This window comes from Tenrec ecaudatus, chromosome 18, assembly GCF_050624435.1.
Source record: "Tenrec ecaudatus isolate mTenEca1 chromosome 18, mTenEca1.hap1, whole genome shotgun sequence".
NCBI lineage: Eukaryota > Metazoa > Chordata > Mammalia > Afrosoricida > Tenrecidae > Tenrec > Tenrec ecaudatus.
Genome location: NC_134547.1, coordinates 44,065,064 through 44,087,431, shown reverse-complemented (window position 1 = coordinate 44,087,431; position 22,368 = coordinate 44,065,064). Strand labels below are relative to the sequence as shown.

The 22,368-nt window shown below is 35.4% G+C and overlaps 1 protein-coding gene and 1 non-coding gene across 12 annotated transcripts in view; both read right to left on the bottom strand.

The window, feature by feature from the left end:
* The window catches only part of CHD9 (chromodomain helicase DNA binding protein 9), a 261,384-nt gene that overhangs the window by 56,878 nt on the left and 182,138 nt on the right, over positions 1–22,368 (bottom strand). For all 11 annotated transcript variants that reach the window (XM_075536429.1, XM_075536433.1, XM_075536432.1 and 8 more), the window contains 11 exons: positions 20,798–20,993; positions 16,489–16,656; positions 15,915–16,094; positions 12,177–12,287; positions 8,426–8,622; positions 7,734–7,933; positions 6,605–6,764; positions 6,117–6,206; positions 5,121–5,224; positions 4,382–4,499; positions 3,404–3,461 (listed from right to left, as the gene is read on the bottom strand). In XM_075536429.1, coding sequence (XP_075392544.1) covers positions 3,404–3,461; positions 4,382–4,499; positions 5,121–5,224; positions 6,117–6,206; positions 6,605–6,764; positions 7,734–7,933; positions 8,426–8,622; positions 12,177–12,287; positions 15,915–16,094; positions 16,489–16,656; positions 20,798–20,993 — 1,582 coding nt within the window. The remainder of the gene's footprint in view (positions 1–3,403; positions 3,462–4,381; positions 4,500–5,120; positions 5,225–6,116; positions 6,207–6,604; positions 6,765–7,733; positions 7,934–8,425; positions 8,623–12,176; positions 12,288–15,914; positions 16,095–16,488; positions 16,657–20,797; positions 20,994–22,368) is intronic.
* On the bottom strand, positions 9,530–9,636 carry LOC142432851 (U6 spliceosomal RNA). The gene has a single exon (XR_012780954.1). It is a non-coding gene; the product is annotated as a U6 spliceosomal RNA (small nuclear RNA).

Below are 22,368 nucleotides of genomic sequence, written 5' to 3'. Positions count from 1 at the left end.
TTTTAATAGGGTAGTCAGGCCAAGATAATACAGAACTTTTTGTTAAGAGTTTACTGATTAGAACAATATTTTAAATTCCTTTTCTCAAGTTATATGCTTTCAAGCTTTTCTGTTGTCTTTCATACATTAGGTCAGTCATATTTACTAAAATGTTTTTCTTTTTCGGATTACTTTAAAGCCAGTTTTTTCTTCTCTCCATCCTCTAACTCTTGAGTAGGCCGTAGGTTTTATTGTAAGCCCATTTTTTCCCCTCCATAGACCACCTCCCAGAGAATGTGCTCATTCTCTTATTTGGTTATTACTGCACCCTGTAAGTATTGTGTTATAGGCTCAATACTAACCATAACATTATCTTAAATGTTGGTGATTCTATTTCAATGGCTACTAGTTTCTATCGCTGTTTTAGAAAAGAATGATATATTAAAACTACTGTCATTCTTATAAGTAGGCCTTTTCTTTTCTCTCTGGTTGCTTTAAGTTATCTCCCCTTTCTTTGATTATCTACCATTTCATTCCAGAATATAGGTGTAGTGGATTTATTTTTATTTATTCTGCCAAGATAAATTTATTTTATTTCACTTATTGACTCTGAGGATTCATGTCTTTAATAAAGTCTAAAAATTTACAGCTGCCATCTCTTCACATTATACATCTTTATTCTTTCTAGTCTGACTTCTGGAACACCTAGCAGATATATAAGTTTAGTCTCTAAATTTTTTTTCATATATTCCACTGTGCTGGTTGCTGATTTATTGGCTCAGCTCAAAATTTATTAATGCTCCAATATAAGGAATGTAGGATCATATATGTTCCTTCACCAGCCAGTACAATGCTAAACTTTTGTCAGTAGAGGGGGCTGAAAAAGCACGACAGAAGGGAGTGTTCTATTTCTTGATTTCAGTGAGTTGATTCACAGCTCCTGTAGCACAGAAAGCTTACCCAATGCCCATCTCCTATACAGCAAGCAGCATTTCAGAGGTGGTGGACAGGCTTGCTTAGTAGCACCAAGTAGCTGTCGCTACTACTTTTGTCTCATTAGGAGAAAGGGTTTTGGGGGGGAACCAATAGTGTGATAACTACCAGGGTAAGTTTCCTTGGTACCTATTTCGTATGTGTGGAGTCTGAGTCACAGTGAAACTGCATGCTGTATGACAAAGTACAACATCCCCATAGAGTTTCTGAGGGTGTAATCTTTATGAGTAGAGATTCAAACTGCCAACCTTTCAATGAGAAACCAAGTACTTTAACAATCATGCTACCCCAAATGACCAATCTTGGGGCCCATAAGGGTGAATGTATTATCAAGTTTCCTTGGTGTGGCAGCACCACTATCTAATGTCATTCAGTGAGCCATATATACTCACCATGCCCCTCGAAATGCTATGAATCTTAGCTCAACTCAGGAAAAAAAACCAAATTCCATGTCAAGTGATTCCAACTCACAGCAACCCTACAGAACAGAATAGGCCCCTGTAGGTTTCCAAGACTGTAATGCTTTACCTGATTATTAAATGTCTTCTTTCTCCTGTGGAGTGGCTGGGAGTTATGGACAGCTGACTTTGTGGTTAGCAGGCAAACTGCTAACCCACTCTGCCACCCAGGGGCAGGGAAATAATATACCTCTTCCTTGGTTGCTTATTTTATCCTAAGCAGTGATGTTTGCTCCTTGTATCTGTGATTCCTATAGTCTTTAGAATCTTTTACTTTGTACTAATTAATTCCTTGTTATTCCCACATTATTAATATTTTTTATACTAAATGCCCATGTTCAAATTAACTGCATGAAAATTTTTCATTGACTGGACCAGACTGATACATTAATCATACTGTGAATGCACCATTCTGCTAATTTCCAGATCATTTCTTCTGTCATGAGCTGTATCTAATCTGCTTCTCCAATGCATTTGTTTGCTAAATTTTAAATGACAGGATCTGTACTTTCCATTTCTAAAGTTAAATATAATCATTTCTCTTTTCTCTGTCTTTTTTTGGATCATAGTTTAACATATTTACTGTTCCTGAGTCTTTTATGTACCTGATCATTTAACAATGTATTATTTATTATTTCAAGAGATCTATTACCTGAAGTTCTTAAGGGGCCTAGTCTTACTTTAGTTTAATTTGCTTGCATTCAATCACCTGAAACAGTCATTTAAAAACACTGGAATGTGGCATTATCTTAAGGAGACCTCTATCTCCAACTCAAGTGTATTCTGGATTGAAGTATTTCCCAGAGTTCATTTCTTTTTTTCCAATCCTCTTTGCTCTTACCAGACTCCTGAGCCATATTACCAACTTCGGATGCCTCTTTATATTACCTTTTTAACTTGAGGTTTCCTTGATAATGTAGACAATGAATAAAATCATCAACCCATGAGAAGACAGGCTTTTGGTTATGAAACCTTAGTGGAGATACTATTTATTTCCCTACTTAGAGTCCATGCTAAGTTTCAATGCCATTTCCCTATTTGTCATTTTTAGATCCTGGCTTTCAAAGCAATTTCAGTTCTAATCTAATTGACTCCATACTTGCCTAACCCGCACCTTCTATCCTCATATAACCCCAAAACACATCACCATTGGGTAGATTCCAATCTATAGCAACCCAATACAGTTTCCATGGCTGTAAAACTTCACAGGAACAGACAGTCTTACCTTTCTCCTGTAGAGCAGCTGGTGGATTTGACCTGCTAACTACTGCTTGTAGTTAGCACTTAAATGCTTTATCAATATAGGTATCAACATTCAAGTCAGTCTCTTGCCTACCAAGACCAGCAAAGCCTACATGACAGCTGTTGCTATCAAGTCTTTCATCATATTCTCAAAGCACTGCAGATTCTTCACTTTGTTTCCTCCCCTTTCTTACATTACTTCTGTATTACCATCCAACTCTCCCTGTCCCTGTGGAATTCTGTTAAGTAGAGCACTTAGGATATATGATTAAACTTCAAAATGTTCATGGGAAAATGGAATTAAAAGATGATGGAACACGCTTTAGCAGCTCAGAGAATTCCTTTAGGCTCCACTCTCTAGTTAAAACCTCTTGACTTTGGAATAGTTTCCATCTGTTGTGCTTGTACTATCCACAACTCATTCAGGTAAGACGCTTTGGGATTTTGCCAGAAGACGCTGTATTTTTTTAGTTCAAATGCAGTGAAACACACAGGCAAGTCTTATTTCATCCACCAACCAGGTTTTAGTGGATTTAGTTAGGAGGGGAGATCAGGCAAGTTTGGAATTATTGTGCTGTGTTTCACCCCAATTTCAACAAAGTTACTTTTTTGAGGCTTAGAATTATTATAATGAAAACACACCGAGGAAAAAACATGGAAAGGAAAATGAAAGCAAAAGAAACCAAGGAATAACCAAAATTGAGGGCTTGAAAAGATGATACGAAGCATACCTCTAGATCATCTTTAAAGATAGCTGGGGCAGGTTTGTATTCTGGATCTTCCACATCCCTGTTAAAACACCAACAAATGCTATAATTATTGTGATGGACTTAGGATTTCTCTTTATAGGACAAACAAATGGAGTCTTGCTGGAAGGGTTTTCCATTTGATTTACAGGTCAGACAGAAGTCTCTGCTTTATGGCTAGAGGACTCTAAGCCACTTTATGAAAGATGTTACATGGCAGGAAAAAGAAAGCATTTGAAGTTCAATTTTAAATATGGCATTAATAACAGCAACATAATTTCTTTTTTTAATTAATAAATCTTTTTATTGGGGCTCATACAACTCTTATCACAATCCATCCATACATCAATTGAGCAAAGCACCCTTATACATTTGTTGCACTCGTCATTCTCAAAATTCACCTTCCACTTGGGTTCCTGGAATCAGCTCTGTTTCTCTTTTTTCCCCCTCCCCCTACCTCTCCGATCCCCCCTTCCTCCTGGTCCCTTAATAGTTTATAAATAATTATTATATCTTTTCTTACACTGCCCGGTGTCTCCCCTCACCCACCTCCCATTGCCCATCTCCCAGAGAGGAGGTCACACATAGATAATATTTATTTTATGATAAAAAAGCAAGAATATAAAAAACTTCAGAACTGTATAATATTTCTCTCTTCATGAATTAGCCTTACCGTTTGGGACCCTGCATGGTTTGTTATAGCCAAATGATTATGCCATATTTGCTACAAGAAAAAAAGTAATGAAGGACTTGTTACAAGAAAGAGTATGGGACAGCTCCAATCTCTTTCTGGTTGATCATCCTTGGCTGGACTAGTGCCAATGTATTGGAGTTCTTTTAGATTGTAGGCTCCAAGTCTCTTACAGCCTTGTTATTTAAAAATAACTATTGCAAACATAAAACATATGCTGCTGTTGAACAGCAGTTGGTACTGGGGAATTCATGACTCTGAAAGGCACTTACCCATCCATATAATCATTTGCTCTTTGCTCAGCAGCAACCGCTTTCTCATCAGGTTTTCCCACTCTTTCCAAGAAGCATAAGGCTGGGTCTGCTCGAATAGTGTTATATTTTTCATAACCTGGGGAGATTACCAATTACATAAGTAAAAAGAATAAAAAAAAAACAGGTATATTAATATAAGCCCTCCTCACTTCTGTGTAGAAGATACTCTTGGACTAAAGAAACTGTTAAAATGACAGATTAATGTTTTCTAGAAATAAGCACAGGCACTATGTGATCTCAAAATATGTATATAGGAACTTTTAATTAATATTTTCAGTTAATATAAAAAATATCAAAATCTGATAACATATTTGGTATAAAGAAATCTTCCTGAGAGGAAAGTCATGAGACTGCTTATGCTCTGTTCTCTCATGAGGAAACATAAGGGTAGTGTAGACTTTAATGCTGTTGGATCACAAGCTCCCAAACTTATCTGGCCTACCACCCCCATTTCAGAAAAAAGTACTCAGCATGCCCTCTGGCAATTAATTTGTTCTATAGCCATAATTCAAGATAAAGCGTATGTATCTGCTTTGGCAGTGCCCCGCAGGAGGTAGTATTGCCTATTTTGGGAAACACAGCTGCATACAACACTGTATACAATGATGAAATGAAGCTCTAAGTAGGAATCACAAAATCAATGACTTGATTTACCCTGTATGAACAAGAGAGCCAACATATCTTACAGTTTACTTACCATGTTTGAAAACTCCAATAAGGAGTGACTTATCAGCATCAAAATCCCACCACTCAGCAGGAACTTCTGAGTGGTCTGGTTCTGGGACCCAAACATCAATATCACTTAAAAAATAAAATATATCATGTCATTATGAATTATTATAAATAAGACAAGTTGGGGAGGGTGAAAATGTTACCTAGCTTCTAAAGCACTGATGTTTTACAAATGGAGGTTACAATTTTATTTAGTATATTTTCATTTTTGTGTTTTCCACAATTATGATTCAAAAATGCAAAATTTCACAATACAAACATTGTATACCATAAGATGAACTTATAAATATCCTTAAGCTGAACAGAAAAGTAAATTTCAACAAGTTTTACAAAATAATCTTTTTAAGAAAACCGTAGGCGTCTCCAGTAATTTTCTTTAGAAATAGAAGAGGGTTCTACTCCAGAGTAGAAACAGATCAGCAAAGAACTTGACAAAAGTTTCCTGGTTCAAAAACTTCATTTTGGATATATACAGATGCTGAAGCCCGAAAAGGGCAACTGAAGTGCTTTAGGCTGCAATGAAAAGCATGGCTCTTCTAAACCCATACTGTTAAGAAAATCACAATGAAAAAGTTAAGCATTGTTTATAAAAAAGGGAAGATGACAGGGTTCTCATTCATAGTTTAATGAAAGCCCTCTAAGTATTGTTTTTATGTAGTATGTAGCACAATATTCAGTCAAAAACTGTATTGCCAGTCAATGCATATGAAAGTGTTAAAAGCTATAATAAATTCATAATGCCTTGGTGATTGATTTTGGCTGTTTTAATAAGTAGGAGACGATTAGCGTAATTATAATTATGTAGTTTGACAAGGATTAAATTCCTAAATTTGGCGAATTTTGAGTCTTCTAAATTTTACTGAATAAGGTACCACCTAAAATATAATTTGCTGATCACATAATTTTTGTTTCATCATGCTACTGAAAAAGAAACACAAATAAAGCATGACATTTCATTTACCTTGCATCAACTCCATCAAACACTTTCTGGCATTCATTTCCAATGACTTCTTGTTTTAGATAATATAGCATCCTAACACGAAGCAATACCCTAAACATGAAGGAACAGAAGGATATTAACCATTATGAAAAAAAAGCATTCGTAGTCAAAATTAGGAAGAAATTTTTGTACAGATAATTATAATAAAATAATTAGATGTGATTAAATGAATCTCATTACAATTATAGGTTTAAAATAGGTTTCTCTAAAACCTTCTCACAGACATCATTATTTAATATTCAAATAAGATATAATTAAATCATTGGGAGGACATTTTATTTCTTTCTCTAGTGACACATGGCTTGCTTGAGGATACTTTCTAAGATTAATGGTCGAACTGGTTCTAGGTTCTGCTGCCTTTGTACTCAAAATCCCAATGCTTTGAGATTGCTAACAAATTCAGAAAAGTAAACTTTTATAAAATTATACTATAGATACCCACTACCTACTTATTACAGTGGTGTTTTATATGCTTCTTATAGCCTTCATCTTGAAGTAACTGCTCAGGATTATATTTTCGAAGCCATTCTGCTTTTTGTATGTCGAATGAGCTTGCTTGAGTCTTTACTTTCTTTCCCTTTCTACCTCTAGGCACCGGAGCTGACAATCCTGTTAAGATGAGAAGGACATGTGAAATCAAGGATAATTTGTGAAAGATCCTATGATTTGAAACACTTTATAGGCATCTGACAGGATTATAAACTGTTATATTCACTTTGAACAGCAATTTAAAGTACTGAAGACAATCTGAAATGTATACCTATATTTCTCAAACTTTAATATGCAGAGTAACCACTAGGGGGAACTTGTACTAAACCTAAGAAGCTTCTAGGAGATGATGAGGCCGATGATTCACAGATCACACTTTATAGGTGGTGTAGATGGCTACATCGTCCAACTTCACATTTCATTTCTTGATAATTATGTTCGTTGAACATGTATGCGGACAAAGAGCACTGCACAAAAATTTTCACTGCAAAATAACCAAACTATTTTCCAGTTAATTTTAACTCATAGCAACTCTACAGGACAGAGTAAAACTGTTTGCCTTCCTAAGGTCACACTATTTACTGAAGCACGCTGCCACATCTTTTTCCCATAGAATGATTGGTGGATTTGAACCATCAACCTTATCGTTAGCAGGCTAGTCCTTAACCAAGGAACCACCAGAGCACCTTGTAGAAACTACCTTAAAGCTCATCATTATAGGAGATGTTACATGAGCTATGGCATGTACATACTATGGAAAACTAAGCAGGGTTTTTAAAAAATGGGTGACCTTTAAGTGCTTTAATAGATGCCTGTGTTTCCATGAATATGGATAGAAAGATCTCTAAGATATACTACTGGGTCAGTAGTTTGCCAACCAATGCATATTTGATTAAAAAGAAAATTGTAAAACTTACAAAATTGATTAGCAATGGCATTTTTTGATGTTGACCTGAAGTTGGGAGGAGGAATTTTAAGACTCTGTAACAGTATCTGTAATGCTTTAATATTTTATTAGGAGAACCTGCTAATTTTTACTTATATAACTTTAAAAAAAAACTATAAAAGAAAACAAAACAATGTTCTGACCTAGATGATTTTGCAGCTCTCTTGTTTGCCCATCTTCAGTTGGAGTAATGAGATCCCATATGAAGCCTTTAATTTTTTCATCTCCTCGGTAGTGAACAAGGCAATATGCTAAAAGGGCTCGGCAAATTATTTCAACATCATGTTCATTCAGCTGCCTTTTAAAACGTCCATGGGACAGAATCTCTCTCCATCGGCCCCACCTAGTTACACACACACACACACAAACACACAAAAAAGGACATACCTATCAAGGCAAATTCCAAAGATAATAACAACTCATGTATAAAAGTTTTGAAAAAAAGAGAAAACATTTTGTCATTAATATGCTAAGCCTAATGAACTTTATCTCCCAATGAATAAAATGCAAAGCCATAGCATCGTAATTTCTAATACATTTTAAAAATAACATTTCCTATTTTGTATTATTGAGTTTTCACATATGAGAAAAAGTTTATTTTTGGGGATAAAATTAAAAAATTTAAAGATACCCAATCATTGTGCTTTTAAAATAAGTTAAGCATAAAAATTCAGTCTACTTGAAATGAATTTTAATAATCAATAAAAATTTAAACATTAGAAAACACTATAAAATTTCAATGACTTTATATACAGAATATTTACAACAAACTTAAAAATATTATTTTAACCACTTTGTTCTATAAACCCAAATCACACAAAGTTGAAGTGTTTACCCATATACTAGCAGATTCTTCTCCACTCTAAAGCATTCCGTTCTCCCATAGCCACTGGACCGGTCACATGGCCTTCTGAGCTTGGGCTTTTCGTCTCCCTCACTCTCAGCTTCAGATAAGTCAGCTAAGTCATCCTTGGTAGCACTAAAGGGCCTTGTTTGCTTCCTAATTCTGGGAGTGTCGATAACCAAGCTGTTCTGTAAAATTTAACAGCTGTTACATGAACATTCTTTGATGAATTTGTCTATAACAATGTTTTATATTTTCGCTTTTAAATTTCACAAATATAGACAGCTAGGAAAACAGAAGTTACTAACACTTCTATCAAACTACCAATTCAACTTAAAACATATAAGCTCCTTTGAAAGTCTTAGTACAAATACTGCTTGATGTGATTGAACTATGGAATGGTATGATGTCTGAATTAGCTCCTAAAAATGGTTTGGAAAATAAACAAAGGCTTAGTACAATATATATGTAATTTTAGAGCTTTACAGTCATAGGAAAAAATGAAAAGTAATTTTTAATGTAAAATTTTATGTAAAATATAAAACTATTGCAATGCTATACAATACAGTAATTAATTTATAATATATTCTGATTTCCCCCAAGTTTTAAAATGAATCTTTGATGTAAGTCCATTCCAAAAATAAATCCAAAAGAAAAGTAATACCCAGGAATGGCAATATTGGCCAAAGAGTATAAGTGTTTTACATATTTAGAAACACCTACAGTCATCCCTTGGTAGCTTCAGTAAACTGGGTCCATGACCCCGCCTCCATAACAAAATCGACTGATGCTCAAGTGTCTTACACAAAGGAGGTTCAGAGTTTGTAGAAAATGGAATTAAAACACAATGAAAACTTCCCATTTCTAAAAAGCACTCTCATAAGTCAAAATAACAGTTGATCACATACTCTAAAATAATATATTTGTATAACCTATATACATCACCCCATATACTTTAAATTACGTATCTCTTGATTACCTAGAATGTAAATTACACATAATTGTGCTTTAAGCTACTTTTTAGCTTTTGAAGGATGCCTTAATTGTTTTGCCTTTTAATTTTTTTAACATCTCTCATCCATCAGTATTTTTTTTTTAAATATGGAATGCTTCACGAATTTGTGTGTCATCCTGGTGCAGGGGTGATGCTAATCTTCTCTGTGTCCTTGCAATTTGAGTATATGTGCTGCTTAAGCGAGCACCATTCATCAGTGTTTTGTTGACTCCCCAGATACAAAACCACAGATAGAAGGGCCAAATGTCGTTTTAGTGCTTTGCAAGAGTTAGGCTGAAGAGAAATTTAGCATTTTTTGCACTTTGACTTAAAGGGAAAAAAGTTAAGTTTATCACAAATTGGAATTTTCTTGATATACAATTTATTATTGTAAGATGTGACTTTAATGGTTTTCCAAATGCTAACCCAATGTCCTCACAGCCATCGAGTCATAGTGACCTTATAGAACGAGGCAGAGCTGCCCCTGTGGGTTTCTGAGACTAGTTCTTTATGAGCATCTTCCAACCAAACTCAGTATCTTAGTACTAATGTATTAAATATCCTTCCAAATAGTACTTCTGTATTAAAATCTTGTCTTCTCTTCTTTTCATTCTTCACGCTTCATTTGTCAGTATCATCTTGTTAGTTTCTTTATAATATACTTTGCTATACTAGCAAAAATAAGTATTATTAGTCTAACTTCTTTATACTTTACTTTGAGAAAATTCTTTAATACGTTTCACAATGTATACCTTTAAAAATGTAATCATGACAGAATTAAATGACCATATGTTTATTTACAAAATCCTTAAGATATCTGCCAGGTCCTATTGAGTTGATCCTTGTCTATGATCTCTGACTTTACCCAGACCCCCTCTAAATCCTACATCTTGCCACAGTATCTCCTGCTTCTGGGATACATTATCTCATTTGGAGCCATTTGCACTTGTTTCCTCTACCTGTGAAAGTTTCCCCATGCTGTTCTGGCTAGTCATAATTCAAATCTCAGCAGAGATATCACAGGACAGTGACCTCCCCATTTTACCCAATTCTATGTCTTTCAAGTGTTCTCTATTCTTTCACTCTTAAATTCTGTACTGCTAAGAATGTAAGCTCTCTAAAACCAGTAGTTTATCTGTCTTGTTCATCACTTAGCCCTAGTTAAAGAATGATCCTAACTCATAAAGTACTCATAAATGTGTAATGTTGCTAGGTGCTGTTGATAATTCTGACTTAGAGAAAACTTATGTACAATAGAATAAAATACTGTCTAGCCACCCACCCAACATAATTTTTTTCTTAAAATTTAAAGGAAGTCATACAGAAAGTATCTTGTCAATGTATATGCATTACTAATACATGCTTTTGAAAATCCATAATTAAGACAATTGCCTAAGTATTGTTCTACATCTGTTTCCATCAAACTTTTTAATTTAATTCTTGTTTTGGAGCTCAATGTATGCCATTACGCAAGTTCCCATATACTTCATTCTGATTACTGCATTATAAAGAATGATTTCTACTCCATCACTACTGAAGATTTAATAAATTTCTAAAGTCATGCTATAACTAATAGTGCTGTTACAAATATCACTGCACAATACAGCATTGGGCATTTTAGAAATATTTTGCCTTGCTTTATGAAAATATTGTCATCAACAATTTGGAGATTAAATCTATTAGGTAAAATTTCTATTTTAAACTACTTTTGTTAAAAATGTCTAAGCAGGGGTCCTCAAACTTTTTAAACAGGGGCCAGTTCACTGTCTCTAAGACCAGTTGGAGGGCCGGACTATAGTTTTAAAAAAAACTATGAACAAATTTCTGTGCACACTGAAGTAAAAAACAAACGGAGCAAAAACACCCGGCGGGCAGGATAAATGTCCTTGGTGGGCCGCCTACGGGCCCTAGTTTGAGGACGCTTGGTCTAAGGTATGTAGATTTTTCTTCCTCATCAACAAATCTCTCAAAAGTAAACTGGTATACTCATATTTTTTGTCTCTTTCCTGCTGTGAAGTCGATTTTCTCTTGCATTATATTTTCTACTTCTTTAGTAGCAATATTTACGAAGGTTAGGAAGTATATTTGAGTTCTTTCATTCATATATATGTATAAAATTTATGAATTTTAAGTGTTTTTCAGAAATCTTTGATTTTGTAATACATAAAAATGTTTTATAACAAATACGATTTTGGGGACTACCTTTTAAAATTTACTTGTACATGTATATTCTAAAATATATTAAATAACAACGATTAAGGGCCATCGATCAAAAAAAGATCTGATGCATGGCTGTTTAACAGAGCTCTCCACTAGTTATTTAGCTGTTGTGATTAGTTGGTAATCTTCAAAGCCTAGATGTCTGTACAACCATTAAATACATGTCTTAGTATTCGATTCTGTTCCCCAAAGGAAGTATCTTAAAAATACCCTTTTTTGTCTGGTATTGTTTTTCTTTTGTATCTGTCTGGAACATCATCAACAGGACCTCTGACACTAAACTCCTCAACTAAGAAAGCACAACAAAAGAGCATGATCTTGAAGTGATTTTAAAAAATTACAAAAAGCAACTCTATGACAGACAGTATTAAATTTAAGCAGTGCCTGACTTAATATGTGAGAATGCTATTACCCCAGAAAGATCTAGTAGAAATTAATTTTATTAACTATATAATTGACTGCTGAAATATTATATTACCAAAGTATACTCATTAAAAAGAAAATCTTTAGAGGGAAAGACATACTTACTCTACCACTGATGGCATCTATATCTATTTCTGCCTTTTTAGCCCATTTCTGCCAGAAATTAGGATCATCTAAGGAAATATCTGTCCGGTTTCCTGAGGCCACAAAACTTGCCTGAAAAACACAATCCAATTTTCACAATGTTTCACACTTGGAGGAAAAAAGTTACTGGAGTGCACTGAAAGGGTAGTCTGTTCAAATTGACTGTGCATAATCTGAATTCATCATACATACACACATTCAAAGGATATGCCAAGTGCAATGGACTGAAACAAGGACACATGTTTAAGACACCACATCGCTTAATACTATCACAGGATAGAATTATCTCAGCAGTTAAATAAGTTATTATTATTGGTCAACACCTAATTTTTGGTAAGCAAGTACAAATTGTTTTATTGGTTGGGAAATGTCACTGGAAATTGAAAAGCTTTCTCAGGATATTAGTAAGAAATAAGAATTTCAAAATCTGACTATATTACACATTTCTATTGTCTGGTATATTCCTGTTTTATTTCTATCACATATTCAATTGATATAATTCCTTATGAAAATGTAACAGAATATGGTAAATGAGGGACAAAATCTTTATCATTATGAAGTCATTAATTTTAAGAAGAATAAAAAGCTCATAGAATTTATGAACTTAATTCTATGAGTGTTTTCTGTTCTTAAAATGAATGGCTTTACAATGATAAAGCTGTGCTTTGTACTGTATTTTCACAGATACATCTCTCTCTAGATTTAACCATCTGGTAAATGAGCTTTGCCTGAATCAAACATTTAGACCACAGGATACCAACTTATTTGGTTTACCGACCCTTTTTCAGAAAAAAGTTACTCAGTGCCCCACCCTCAGGCAATTAAAACTTTTGTACTAGAGCCCATAATTCAGAACAAAGTGTAAGAATTGGCATTTTTAAACACTCCAACACCCCCACTCCACCAGGAACCAGGATTGCCCACTTTGGGAAACACTGATTTAAAAGGAAAATCTATTATATATGAAAAAAATAATTTTATGGTTAAAATGATTTCCAACAACGTAAACTTAAAAAAAAGCTTTTGTTACATTTGTTGTGAGATGTTTCTTTTTCAGTGAAAAACTTTGTAAAATTCTAAATGGTTAAAGATACAACACTTAATTAACATGCATCATTTTCAAAATGAATTACACCATTCTCTACGATTGTGACAATGGATGAAAGCCCAAAATAATAAAATACTTGTACTGAAAGAGTACGTGAAATACAAATTTGCTGCTTCAAAAAGTTAATCCTAGCTCCTCCCCCAAATCATGTTTTTAAAATGCAGCCATCCCTTTAATATTTGCAAGAGAAGGCTTTGAAAAGGTGAAACCTCTATTTCTCAACAGAAAGCAGCAAATGCAGGAGAGGAAAATGAGAAAGGAGAAGAACCTCAGTGAATCCGTACAGGATACTGAAATAAAAAAAGAAACAAAATCCACATGAACAAAAACCCACCAGCAGCCGCAAAAATCTCTTCAGTTAATGCAAGATACAGTTTACTGAACAAACAAACAAACAAACAAACAAACAAAAAACTACAAAAATAATCAGAATGCCTCCCTAAGTGTGGCCTGCCATCCCTCTAACTATCTAGGCTTCCACCCATTTATTGTGAGATAGGTGTTTATTTTTCTATTCCTGGTTCAAAACCAGTGGCAGGGAAGGGATGAGAGGACTGGTAGGGAGTGACCAAGGGCAAGGTAACTGAGAGGAATTACTGAAACCAGAATGAAGGCTGAACATGGTAGAGGGACAGGAAGAAAGCGTAAGGAAATAGAGGAAAGGACTAGGAGGCAAAGGGCATACATAGAAGCCTAAATACAGACATGCACATATGTAAATATATTTATGATTATGGGGGAAATAGACCCATGTGCATGTATTTTTGGTTTAGTAGTAGGGTAGCAGGTGGAAATTGGGCCTCTTCGTGCACATTCCCTTAATACAAGAGCACCTTGCTCAGCTAAACGATCATTCCATGATACTCACCTTCCCGACATGATCGCTGAAGACAAACGTGTGCATAAGCAAACGTGGTGAAGAAAGCTGATGGTGCCCGGCTCTCAAAAGATATAGCGTCTGGGGTCTTAAAGGATTGAAGGCAAACAAGTGGCCATCTAGCTCAGAAGCGACAAAGCCCACAGAGAAGCACACAAAACTGTGTGATCACGAGGTGTTGAAGGGATCAGGTAGCAGACACCAAAGAACAAAACCATCATTGTGTGATCACCTTCCCCACATAAACGCTGAAGAAGAATGTGTGCATAAGTAAGTGTGGTGAAGAAGGCTGATGGTGCCCGGCTATTGAGATACAGCGGCTAGGGTCTTAAAGGCTTGAAAGTAAACAAGCAGCCATCTAGCCCAGAAGCAAGAAAGCCCATATGGAAGCAGCACACCAACCTGTGTGATCATGAAGGGCCGAGGGGACCAGGTTTCAAGCACCAAAGGTGGTGGGGGGTGGTGGTGGTGTGCCTTTTCATTGTGAATGAGGGGAGCACGTGATGGGGACCCAAGGCCCATCTGTAGACAACAGGACATCCCTTGCAGAGCGGTAGTGGGGAGGAGATGAGTCACTCACCGTGCAGTATAGCAATAATGAAACTCAAAACCTTCCTCTAGTTTTTAAACGCTTCCTCTGGCCCCACTATCATGATCCCAATTCTACCTTGTAAACCTGGTTAGACCAGAGGATGCACAGCGGTACCGATAGACACTGGAAACACAGGGAATCCAGGACAGATGAACTCCTCAGGACCAGTGGTGAGAGTGGTGATACCAGGAGGGAAGGGGAGGGGTAGAAAGAGGGAACCGATCACAAGAATCTACATATAACCTCCTCCCTGGGGGATGGGCAACAGAAAAGTGGGTGGAGGGAAATGCCCGGCAGTATAAAATAAGATAAAATAATAATTTATAAATTATCAAGGATTCATGAGGGAAGGGGGAGTGGGGAGGAAGAAGAAGGGGAAAAAGGAAAATGAGAGGCTGATCCCAGGAACTCAAGCAGAAAGCAAGCTTGGAGAATGATGAGCGCAATGAATGTATAAGTGTGCTTTACACAATTGATGTATGTGTGGATTGTGATAAGAGTTGTATGAGCCCCAATAAAATGATTTAAATAAAATCAGAATACAAAATCAATTAGTAAAATTTTTACAATTTTCCCCCCAAGTAGAGTAGATGAGCAGGATACATAACTAAGGCTTCCTCTCAAGATACAAATTTAATAACGTTCCTAATTAGATTTTAATGGTAATTGAAATGGGATATAGTTTATTTTCTTTTGTAATTTAAATTATTACAAGTTAATATAAGACAATAACCACCCAATGGTAACTTATGTTTTGTTCTGACTTTGGCACATATGAAGAGGCATCAAAAACCTCTTGGAAAAACAGAATTAAGAGTATTGAAAATTTTCCATGAAGTTTTTAATGTTCTCTTGTATTTTGATTTCAATTTTACTCTGATTACCACTTAGAACTATTTCCAGTTATTGTCCTTACATTTCTTTAGGGTGGGAAGAGTATATGTGCAAATTTTTGTCAGAGATCAGACAAAAAAACAAAGGATAGAATGTCACATATGGCATGTGAGTTAATCCAGTGTATCCGAACATTAAGCAGATGTTTTGCAGATAATTCATAAATGAAAAGACAGCTAAAAATTTTTCAGATGTGAGTAAAGATAGCATATTTATAAAATATGTTACCTTGGCAAATGTTGACCCACGTCCTTCTGATTCAATTGTAATAGTTTTTGTACGTCGTTGTAAAATCTGATCAATATCCTCTTCACAGAACTTGGAGCCTTCATCTTCTTCTTCCATAATGGCACCATATGCACCTCTCCGAAGCAGATCTTCTATTTCTTTTTTAGAAAGCTGTTGAATCTGAATATAACATTTTAGTAACAATTATTTTTTAAAAGTTCACAAAATGATAAAATATCCCTGAAAAATGTCAAAGGACAAGGTAAAGTTTAAATTACAAAGAAATTTCTCTGAATGAATGCATTGTTAAACAGGGAAATTGTTCACTCTTTTTGACTAAGTATCTGTAAAATAATTTGAAAAACAATGAACAGAAACATAAAAAATTACATAAAGTTTATTTTCTTATATATTAATACATAAGCTTTAAGGGATTTCTATTTTTTGAAATTCCTATTTAAAGACCTTACCTTGCAATTAGAAATCCAACCCTTACCTAACATCACCACATTCAAAATTACATGTATTGAAAAGTATCACAAAAATCTTTATGTAAAAAAGAAACTATACATACACCACCAACATTATTTTCTCTTCCACTCATGCTCTGTAACACAGCTTTATCTAGACCCAGCTTCAGACTGGCTCGGTCAAACATCTCTCTCTCATAAGAGTTGCGAGTTACTAGACGGTAGACTTTAACTGCTTTGTTCTGACCAATTCTGTGGCAACGAGCTTGGGCCTATTAAAAAAAAAGAAGTTATAGACAATTATTTCACAAAAGTCATTTAATAGTAAATATCCTGCAGGAATATAAAAGTATATAAGAATTTTTAGACACCCTTGCTTTTTTAGAAGTTAGGGTAGAATTTCCTAGAATAAGAACAGATTCAACAATTTACAGTAATTTAAAACTTAAGGTTATATTTCAGAGTACACATTTTCATCAACAGTTTTGAAAGAGGCTACTATTAATACAATTCTAGAAATGCACAGGAATCATATGCACAGATTTGTTTTTAGCTGATAGAAATACAAGGTATGAAGACTTAAAGGTCACCCTTAAAAAGTATCTACTATATTATCAATCACAGTTTCTACATATTTTAGTTAAACAGAGCAATTTTGAGAGAAGGCATACAAACTGAAAAGCTTTAGGTGAAAAATACCAGTCATAAATTTATTTAAACAGTGAAAGAACTAATTCTTTTATGTTAATAGAGATTAGAACTGGTGATGCCAAAGATTATATAAGTGCTTCACTTTCTATCTTACATTTCTACTAAAATTTATATAATACAGACTTGAATGATGTATAGACTCTACAGTCATTCTCCAAGTTACTAATCACCTTCTGTTTTCTCAGGAAAAAATCATGAATTGGGGCTTTAAAATTCACATGTGATATTTATTCGATGCCCTCGCTTGACACTGTTACCTTTGTATCACAGAATCTTGAATGAATAGTACTGCTCTAGGACTAGGGAAAATGTAAGAGGTCAACATTTGTATTAGTCTCTAAAGACTAGCAGTTAGAAAAACAAACTGTGTGAAGTTGAGGGATCCAGTATAGTTTTCCTAATTATACCTCATGTTCTAACAATAGTTTACTATAAATGAGCTTTTTCCATTCTTCTCACTGTGGCCAATTTTAAGTACAAACATGCTTTCCATATGCAAAAATTTAAGATACTGGTTTGATTTAGGGACTGGCAAACTAAGGCTTCTAAATTCAGAGTACTGAGTACGATTGTGTTTTGTATTTTGATTTTTAAATTGTGATGGGGTGAAAGATTACAGCCTATGCACATTTTATACAGTCAGAGCGTTGTAATTCCTTCAGTTCAGCACAGCACTCTTCCTACTCAATCCCTGCTGTTAGGTGCCATCAAGTTGGTGCCAAGAGCAACCAAATGCACAATGAAAGGAAACATTGCTTGGTCCTGTGCCTTCCTCACAATTGTTCCTGTGCTGTCCCACTGTTGCAACCACTGTGTAAATCCATCTCATTGAAGGCCTTCCTTTTTTTTTTTGTGACCCTCTACCAAACATGATGCCCTTCTCCAGTGTCTGGTCTTTCTTGACAACATGTGCAGAGTATGTAGGATGAATCTCCCATCTTCGCGTCTCACGAGCACTGTCGTCATAGTTCTTCCAAGACAGGAGGGTTTGTGCTTTAGCACTTCATGGTTCTTTCAATATTTTTCTCCAGCAGCACAATTCAAATGCACCAATTCTTCTTCTGTCCTCCTTATTCAATATATAACTTTCATATTCACATAAAGCAATTGGAAATACCATGGCTTGGGTCAGGCGTACCCAAGTCTTCAATGTAACATACATGCTTTCAACTCTAAAGAGGTCTTGTGCAGCAGATTTACCTAATACAATTTGTCTTTTGAGCCTTACTGCTGCTTTCCATAAGCCCTGCTTGTGGATGCAAGCAGGAAAAAATTATTAAACATTTCATCCCCCTCAACCCCTCTCCATTTATCATGATGTTACCTATGGGTCCAGTAGTGAGGATCTTGATCTTCTTTACATTGAGTTGTATTCCACAGTGAAAGCTACAATCTTTCATCTTCACCAGCATGTGCTTTAAGTCCTCCTAATTTTCACCAAGCAAGTTTGTGTCATCTGCATACACCAGGCTGTTAATAAGCCTTCCTCCAATCCCGATGCCACATTTCTTCATATATTCTAGCTTCTCTGATTAGTTGACCAGCATACAGATTGAATAAGTATAGTGAGAGGATACAACACAGATGAACATCTTTCCTGATTTTAAATCATGCAGCATTTCCTTATTCTGTTTTCATAACTGCCTCTTGATCTATGTATAAGCACAATGAAGAATAAAAAATATTCAGGGATTCCCATTTGTCTGAATGTTATCCATAGTGCGTTATGATCCACACAAATGCCTTTCCTTAGTCAATAAAACACAATTAAACAACTTTCTGGTATTCTCTGCTGTCAGCCAACATCCACCTGACATCGGCTAAGATATCCCTTGTTCCATGTCTTCTTCTGAATCTGGTGTGAACTTATGGCAGCTCCCTGTTAATGTACTGCTACAACTATCATTGGATGATCTTCAGCAAAATGTTACTTGCACGTGGATATTGTTCTAGAATTTGAGAATTCTGGTGGGTCACCTTTTGGGGTATGGGTACAAATATGAATCATTTCCATTCAGTTGGCCAAGTAGCTGTCTTCCATATTTCCTGGCATAGATGAGTGAGTGACTCCAGTGCTTCATCAGCCTGTTTAAACATTTCAGTTGGTAACCTATTAATTCCTAGAGCCTTGTGTTTTGCTAATTCTTTCAATGCAACTTGAACTTCTTCCTTCAGCACTATTGGTTCTTGCACATACGCTACCTTCCCAAATGGTAAAATGTCAACACCTACTTTTAAATTTCTTTCTTTCCTATCTTTTCAATGACCTTTGATTTCTTCATGATGTTCTTGCTATCCTCCCATAGCTCATCAGGACTTCTGCCATCAGTGTTCAGTGTGTCATACATGTTCTTAAAATGTTCTCAAAATTCTGGTAGGATAGATAGACTTAACCTTTTATTTTTCCTCTTTTAGACTTTCTGTAAGTTTCTTCAGCTTTGACCACAGGTGTAGTCAGTTTGATATCTAGTCACCTTCTGTGTTGCCAAAAAAGGTATTTGCAAGACCATACTACTGGTCTTACAAAATCCTATCATGTGATTTCCAGCTTCTTTTCAACCATCAAGACCCTACTGGTACACTATCATTCCTTCCTCTCCTTCTGGGAAAAAGTTGTTTCCAACTTTTTCTTTCCAATTGACAATAATTATCAATGCACTTTGATTGTATGTTTTATCAATTTCAGACTGAAGGAACTGGTAGAATTCTTGTTTCTTCATCACCAGCTTCTGAACTTGTTCTAGAAATTTGATTAATAAGTGTACTGATCGGATTTCCTTGAAGACGGACAGATATAATCCTATCTCAGACTGCTTTGTAAATCAAGATTGATTTCGCAATGTCCTTTTTGACAATGAAAGCCATGGCATTCCTCCTGATTATGTTACTGCTAGAATAGTAAGTCATACGATTTTCTGATTCAGAATGCCCAAAACCAGTCCATTTCAGCTCACTCAACCGAGGATATTGATCTTTATGTGATCCATTAAAATTTTGGCAACTTCTAATTTTCCTAGATTCATACTTTGCACATAACAAGTTATGATCATTAACTGAGTACTACAACTGTTTCTCCTTGAGTCATGACCCTTCAGCAAACGAAGAATCCAGAGGCTCCACGCCAACGGGCTTTACTCCCCTCATACTACCATGGTTGATTCCACTCCAAGAAATCAGCCCCTCCTCAGTTACATTTGCAGTGTCTTTAAAGCTGACCTGATCGCCCTGCGGGACGCTCTGACAATTATCTGCTTCCACTAATTAGGCCTTCGGTAACTGAAAATGTTTCGAAGCTATGCTTAAGGTGGACAGTTCCTCCAAAGTGGACAGTTGATCCTTCTTTGTCTGTTTTGTCCTTCCTAGGCTCCCCCAATTCATTCACCCTTCTTTTCTATATTTTCCCACCTTTTGAGCTCTGTTTAGGACAAATGCTAGCTATTCTTTTGGTCTTGCATGGTTAACTGTTCTGAGGGAACAGAATTTGTATTTGAAAAATGGTTTTATATTTCTATTGCAGTCACTTTTTAAAAATAAAAACCCTGCCATCTAATAGTTTACCTTTTATTAGTTATTGTGTTTAATTAAAATAATTTCACCTTTTTCATTTGGCACTTTTTTTAGGGAAACATGTTAGGTTATCTACATTAAACAAAATATATATGTATGTATTTTTAATATCCATAGCTAAAGAATTTTATTTACCTGAAGATCATTTTGAGGATTCCAGTCAGAATCAAAAATTATGCACGTATCAGCTGCAGTTAAGTTGATGCCTAATCCACCAGCTCGTGTACACAGAAGGAAAACAAATCGATCTGAATCAGGCTTACTGAATCGATCTATAGCAGCTTGTCGTAGATTCCCTCGAACTCGCCCATCTATTCGCTCATATAAGTATCTATCAAAATATAGACAATAAAGACAAATATAATGAAAATGAAGACACATTCGAACAAATATAAAGTCAGCTTTTCTACATCATGTTCAATATAAAATTAAGAATTATCATCGCAACAGTTTTTATGATTTTATACTTCTTGGGAAAATACAAAGTTACATGAAAATTAAAAAACAAAAAGCAAAACTCTCTGTAGTCCTGAATATAGTGGCAACTCTTCACAACTGACTCCTCAGTTTGTTTTGTATTTGCTGTTAATAGTTGATTGGACTATCTGTGCCTTTAATAAAATAAGCCCAACTAAATGTCATTAAAAGCATCATTTTTAGTAACTCGAGTAACAATAGCTCTTATTTTCATCTGCTGAAAGATACTATTATTTTGTTAATAATATCATATACTACATACACACAGACACACAGAGAAAGAGACACACACGAGGGGATACCCCCAAAACCTGAATGCTCGCCACCCCCAAGTGTTTTCTTTCAAAGTTATGTATCTAATTTTTATTTTTATCAAAACAACCTATCAACTTCAAAGCACTCTCTATTAAACTTAATTCATTAGTCAAATCTGCAATTCCATTCTTGGAAATATTTTTCAAATCCATCTGTTTGGATGGCTGACAGCACCTCACTCATTTTTTTCTTCATCTCTTCTAAGTCATCAAATCGCTGTTCTTTCATTTCCCTCTTCATTCTTGGAAACAAAAAGAAGTCCCAAGAATAAGGTCAGGTGAGTAAGGTGTGTAGGGCAAGAGAGACATTCTGGTTTTTTTTTTTTTTGCTCAAAAACTGCTGGTGCACTGGGACGGCTGCATGAGCAGGTGCATTGTCGTGGTGGCAAAACCAGTCCCCCATCTGCCACAAATCAGGACTTTTTTGTCCCACACTATTATGCAATCTTTTTAGAACCTCTAAACAGAAAGTTTGATTAACAGTCTGATCTGGTAGAAAGAAGTCCAAGTGCACTATGAGTCGACATTTTCATCTGTTCCATCAGTGGACAGATATCCAGAATGAGGTTTGTCATCAACATTTCACCTTTTTTGAAACAAGAAAACCACTCATACACGTGAGTTTTTCCTATTGCGCTGTCCTGGTAAGCTGTGCTCTACACCACAACAGTTTCTCTGCGATTTTTCCCAAGCAGGAAACACAATTTTACAGCCGCATGCTATGTTCTTGGCCACCACAAAAAATGAAGTTTGAGCGGAACTGCTTTCACAAAAAAATTCACTGTAACCACAGTGAACCTTCCCAGGTGGCAAAAATGTGTACTACAAAAGCTCTGCCCTGCCTGAAACAATTCTGTTTTTTTTTTGTATCTGTGTGTGTGTGTGTGTATTTAATGACACTATAATAAATATACA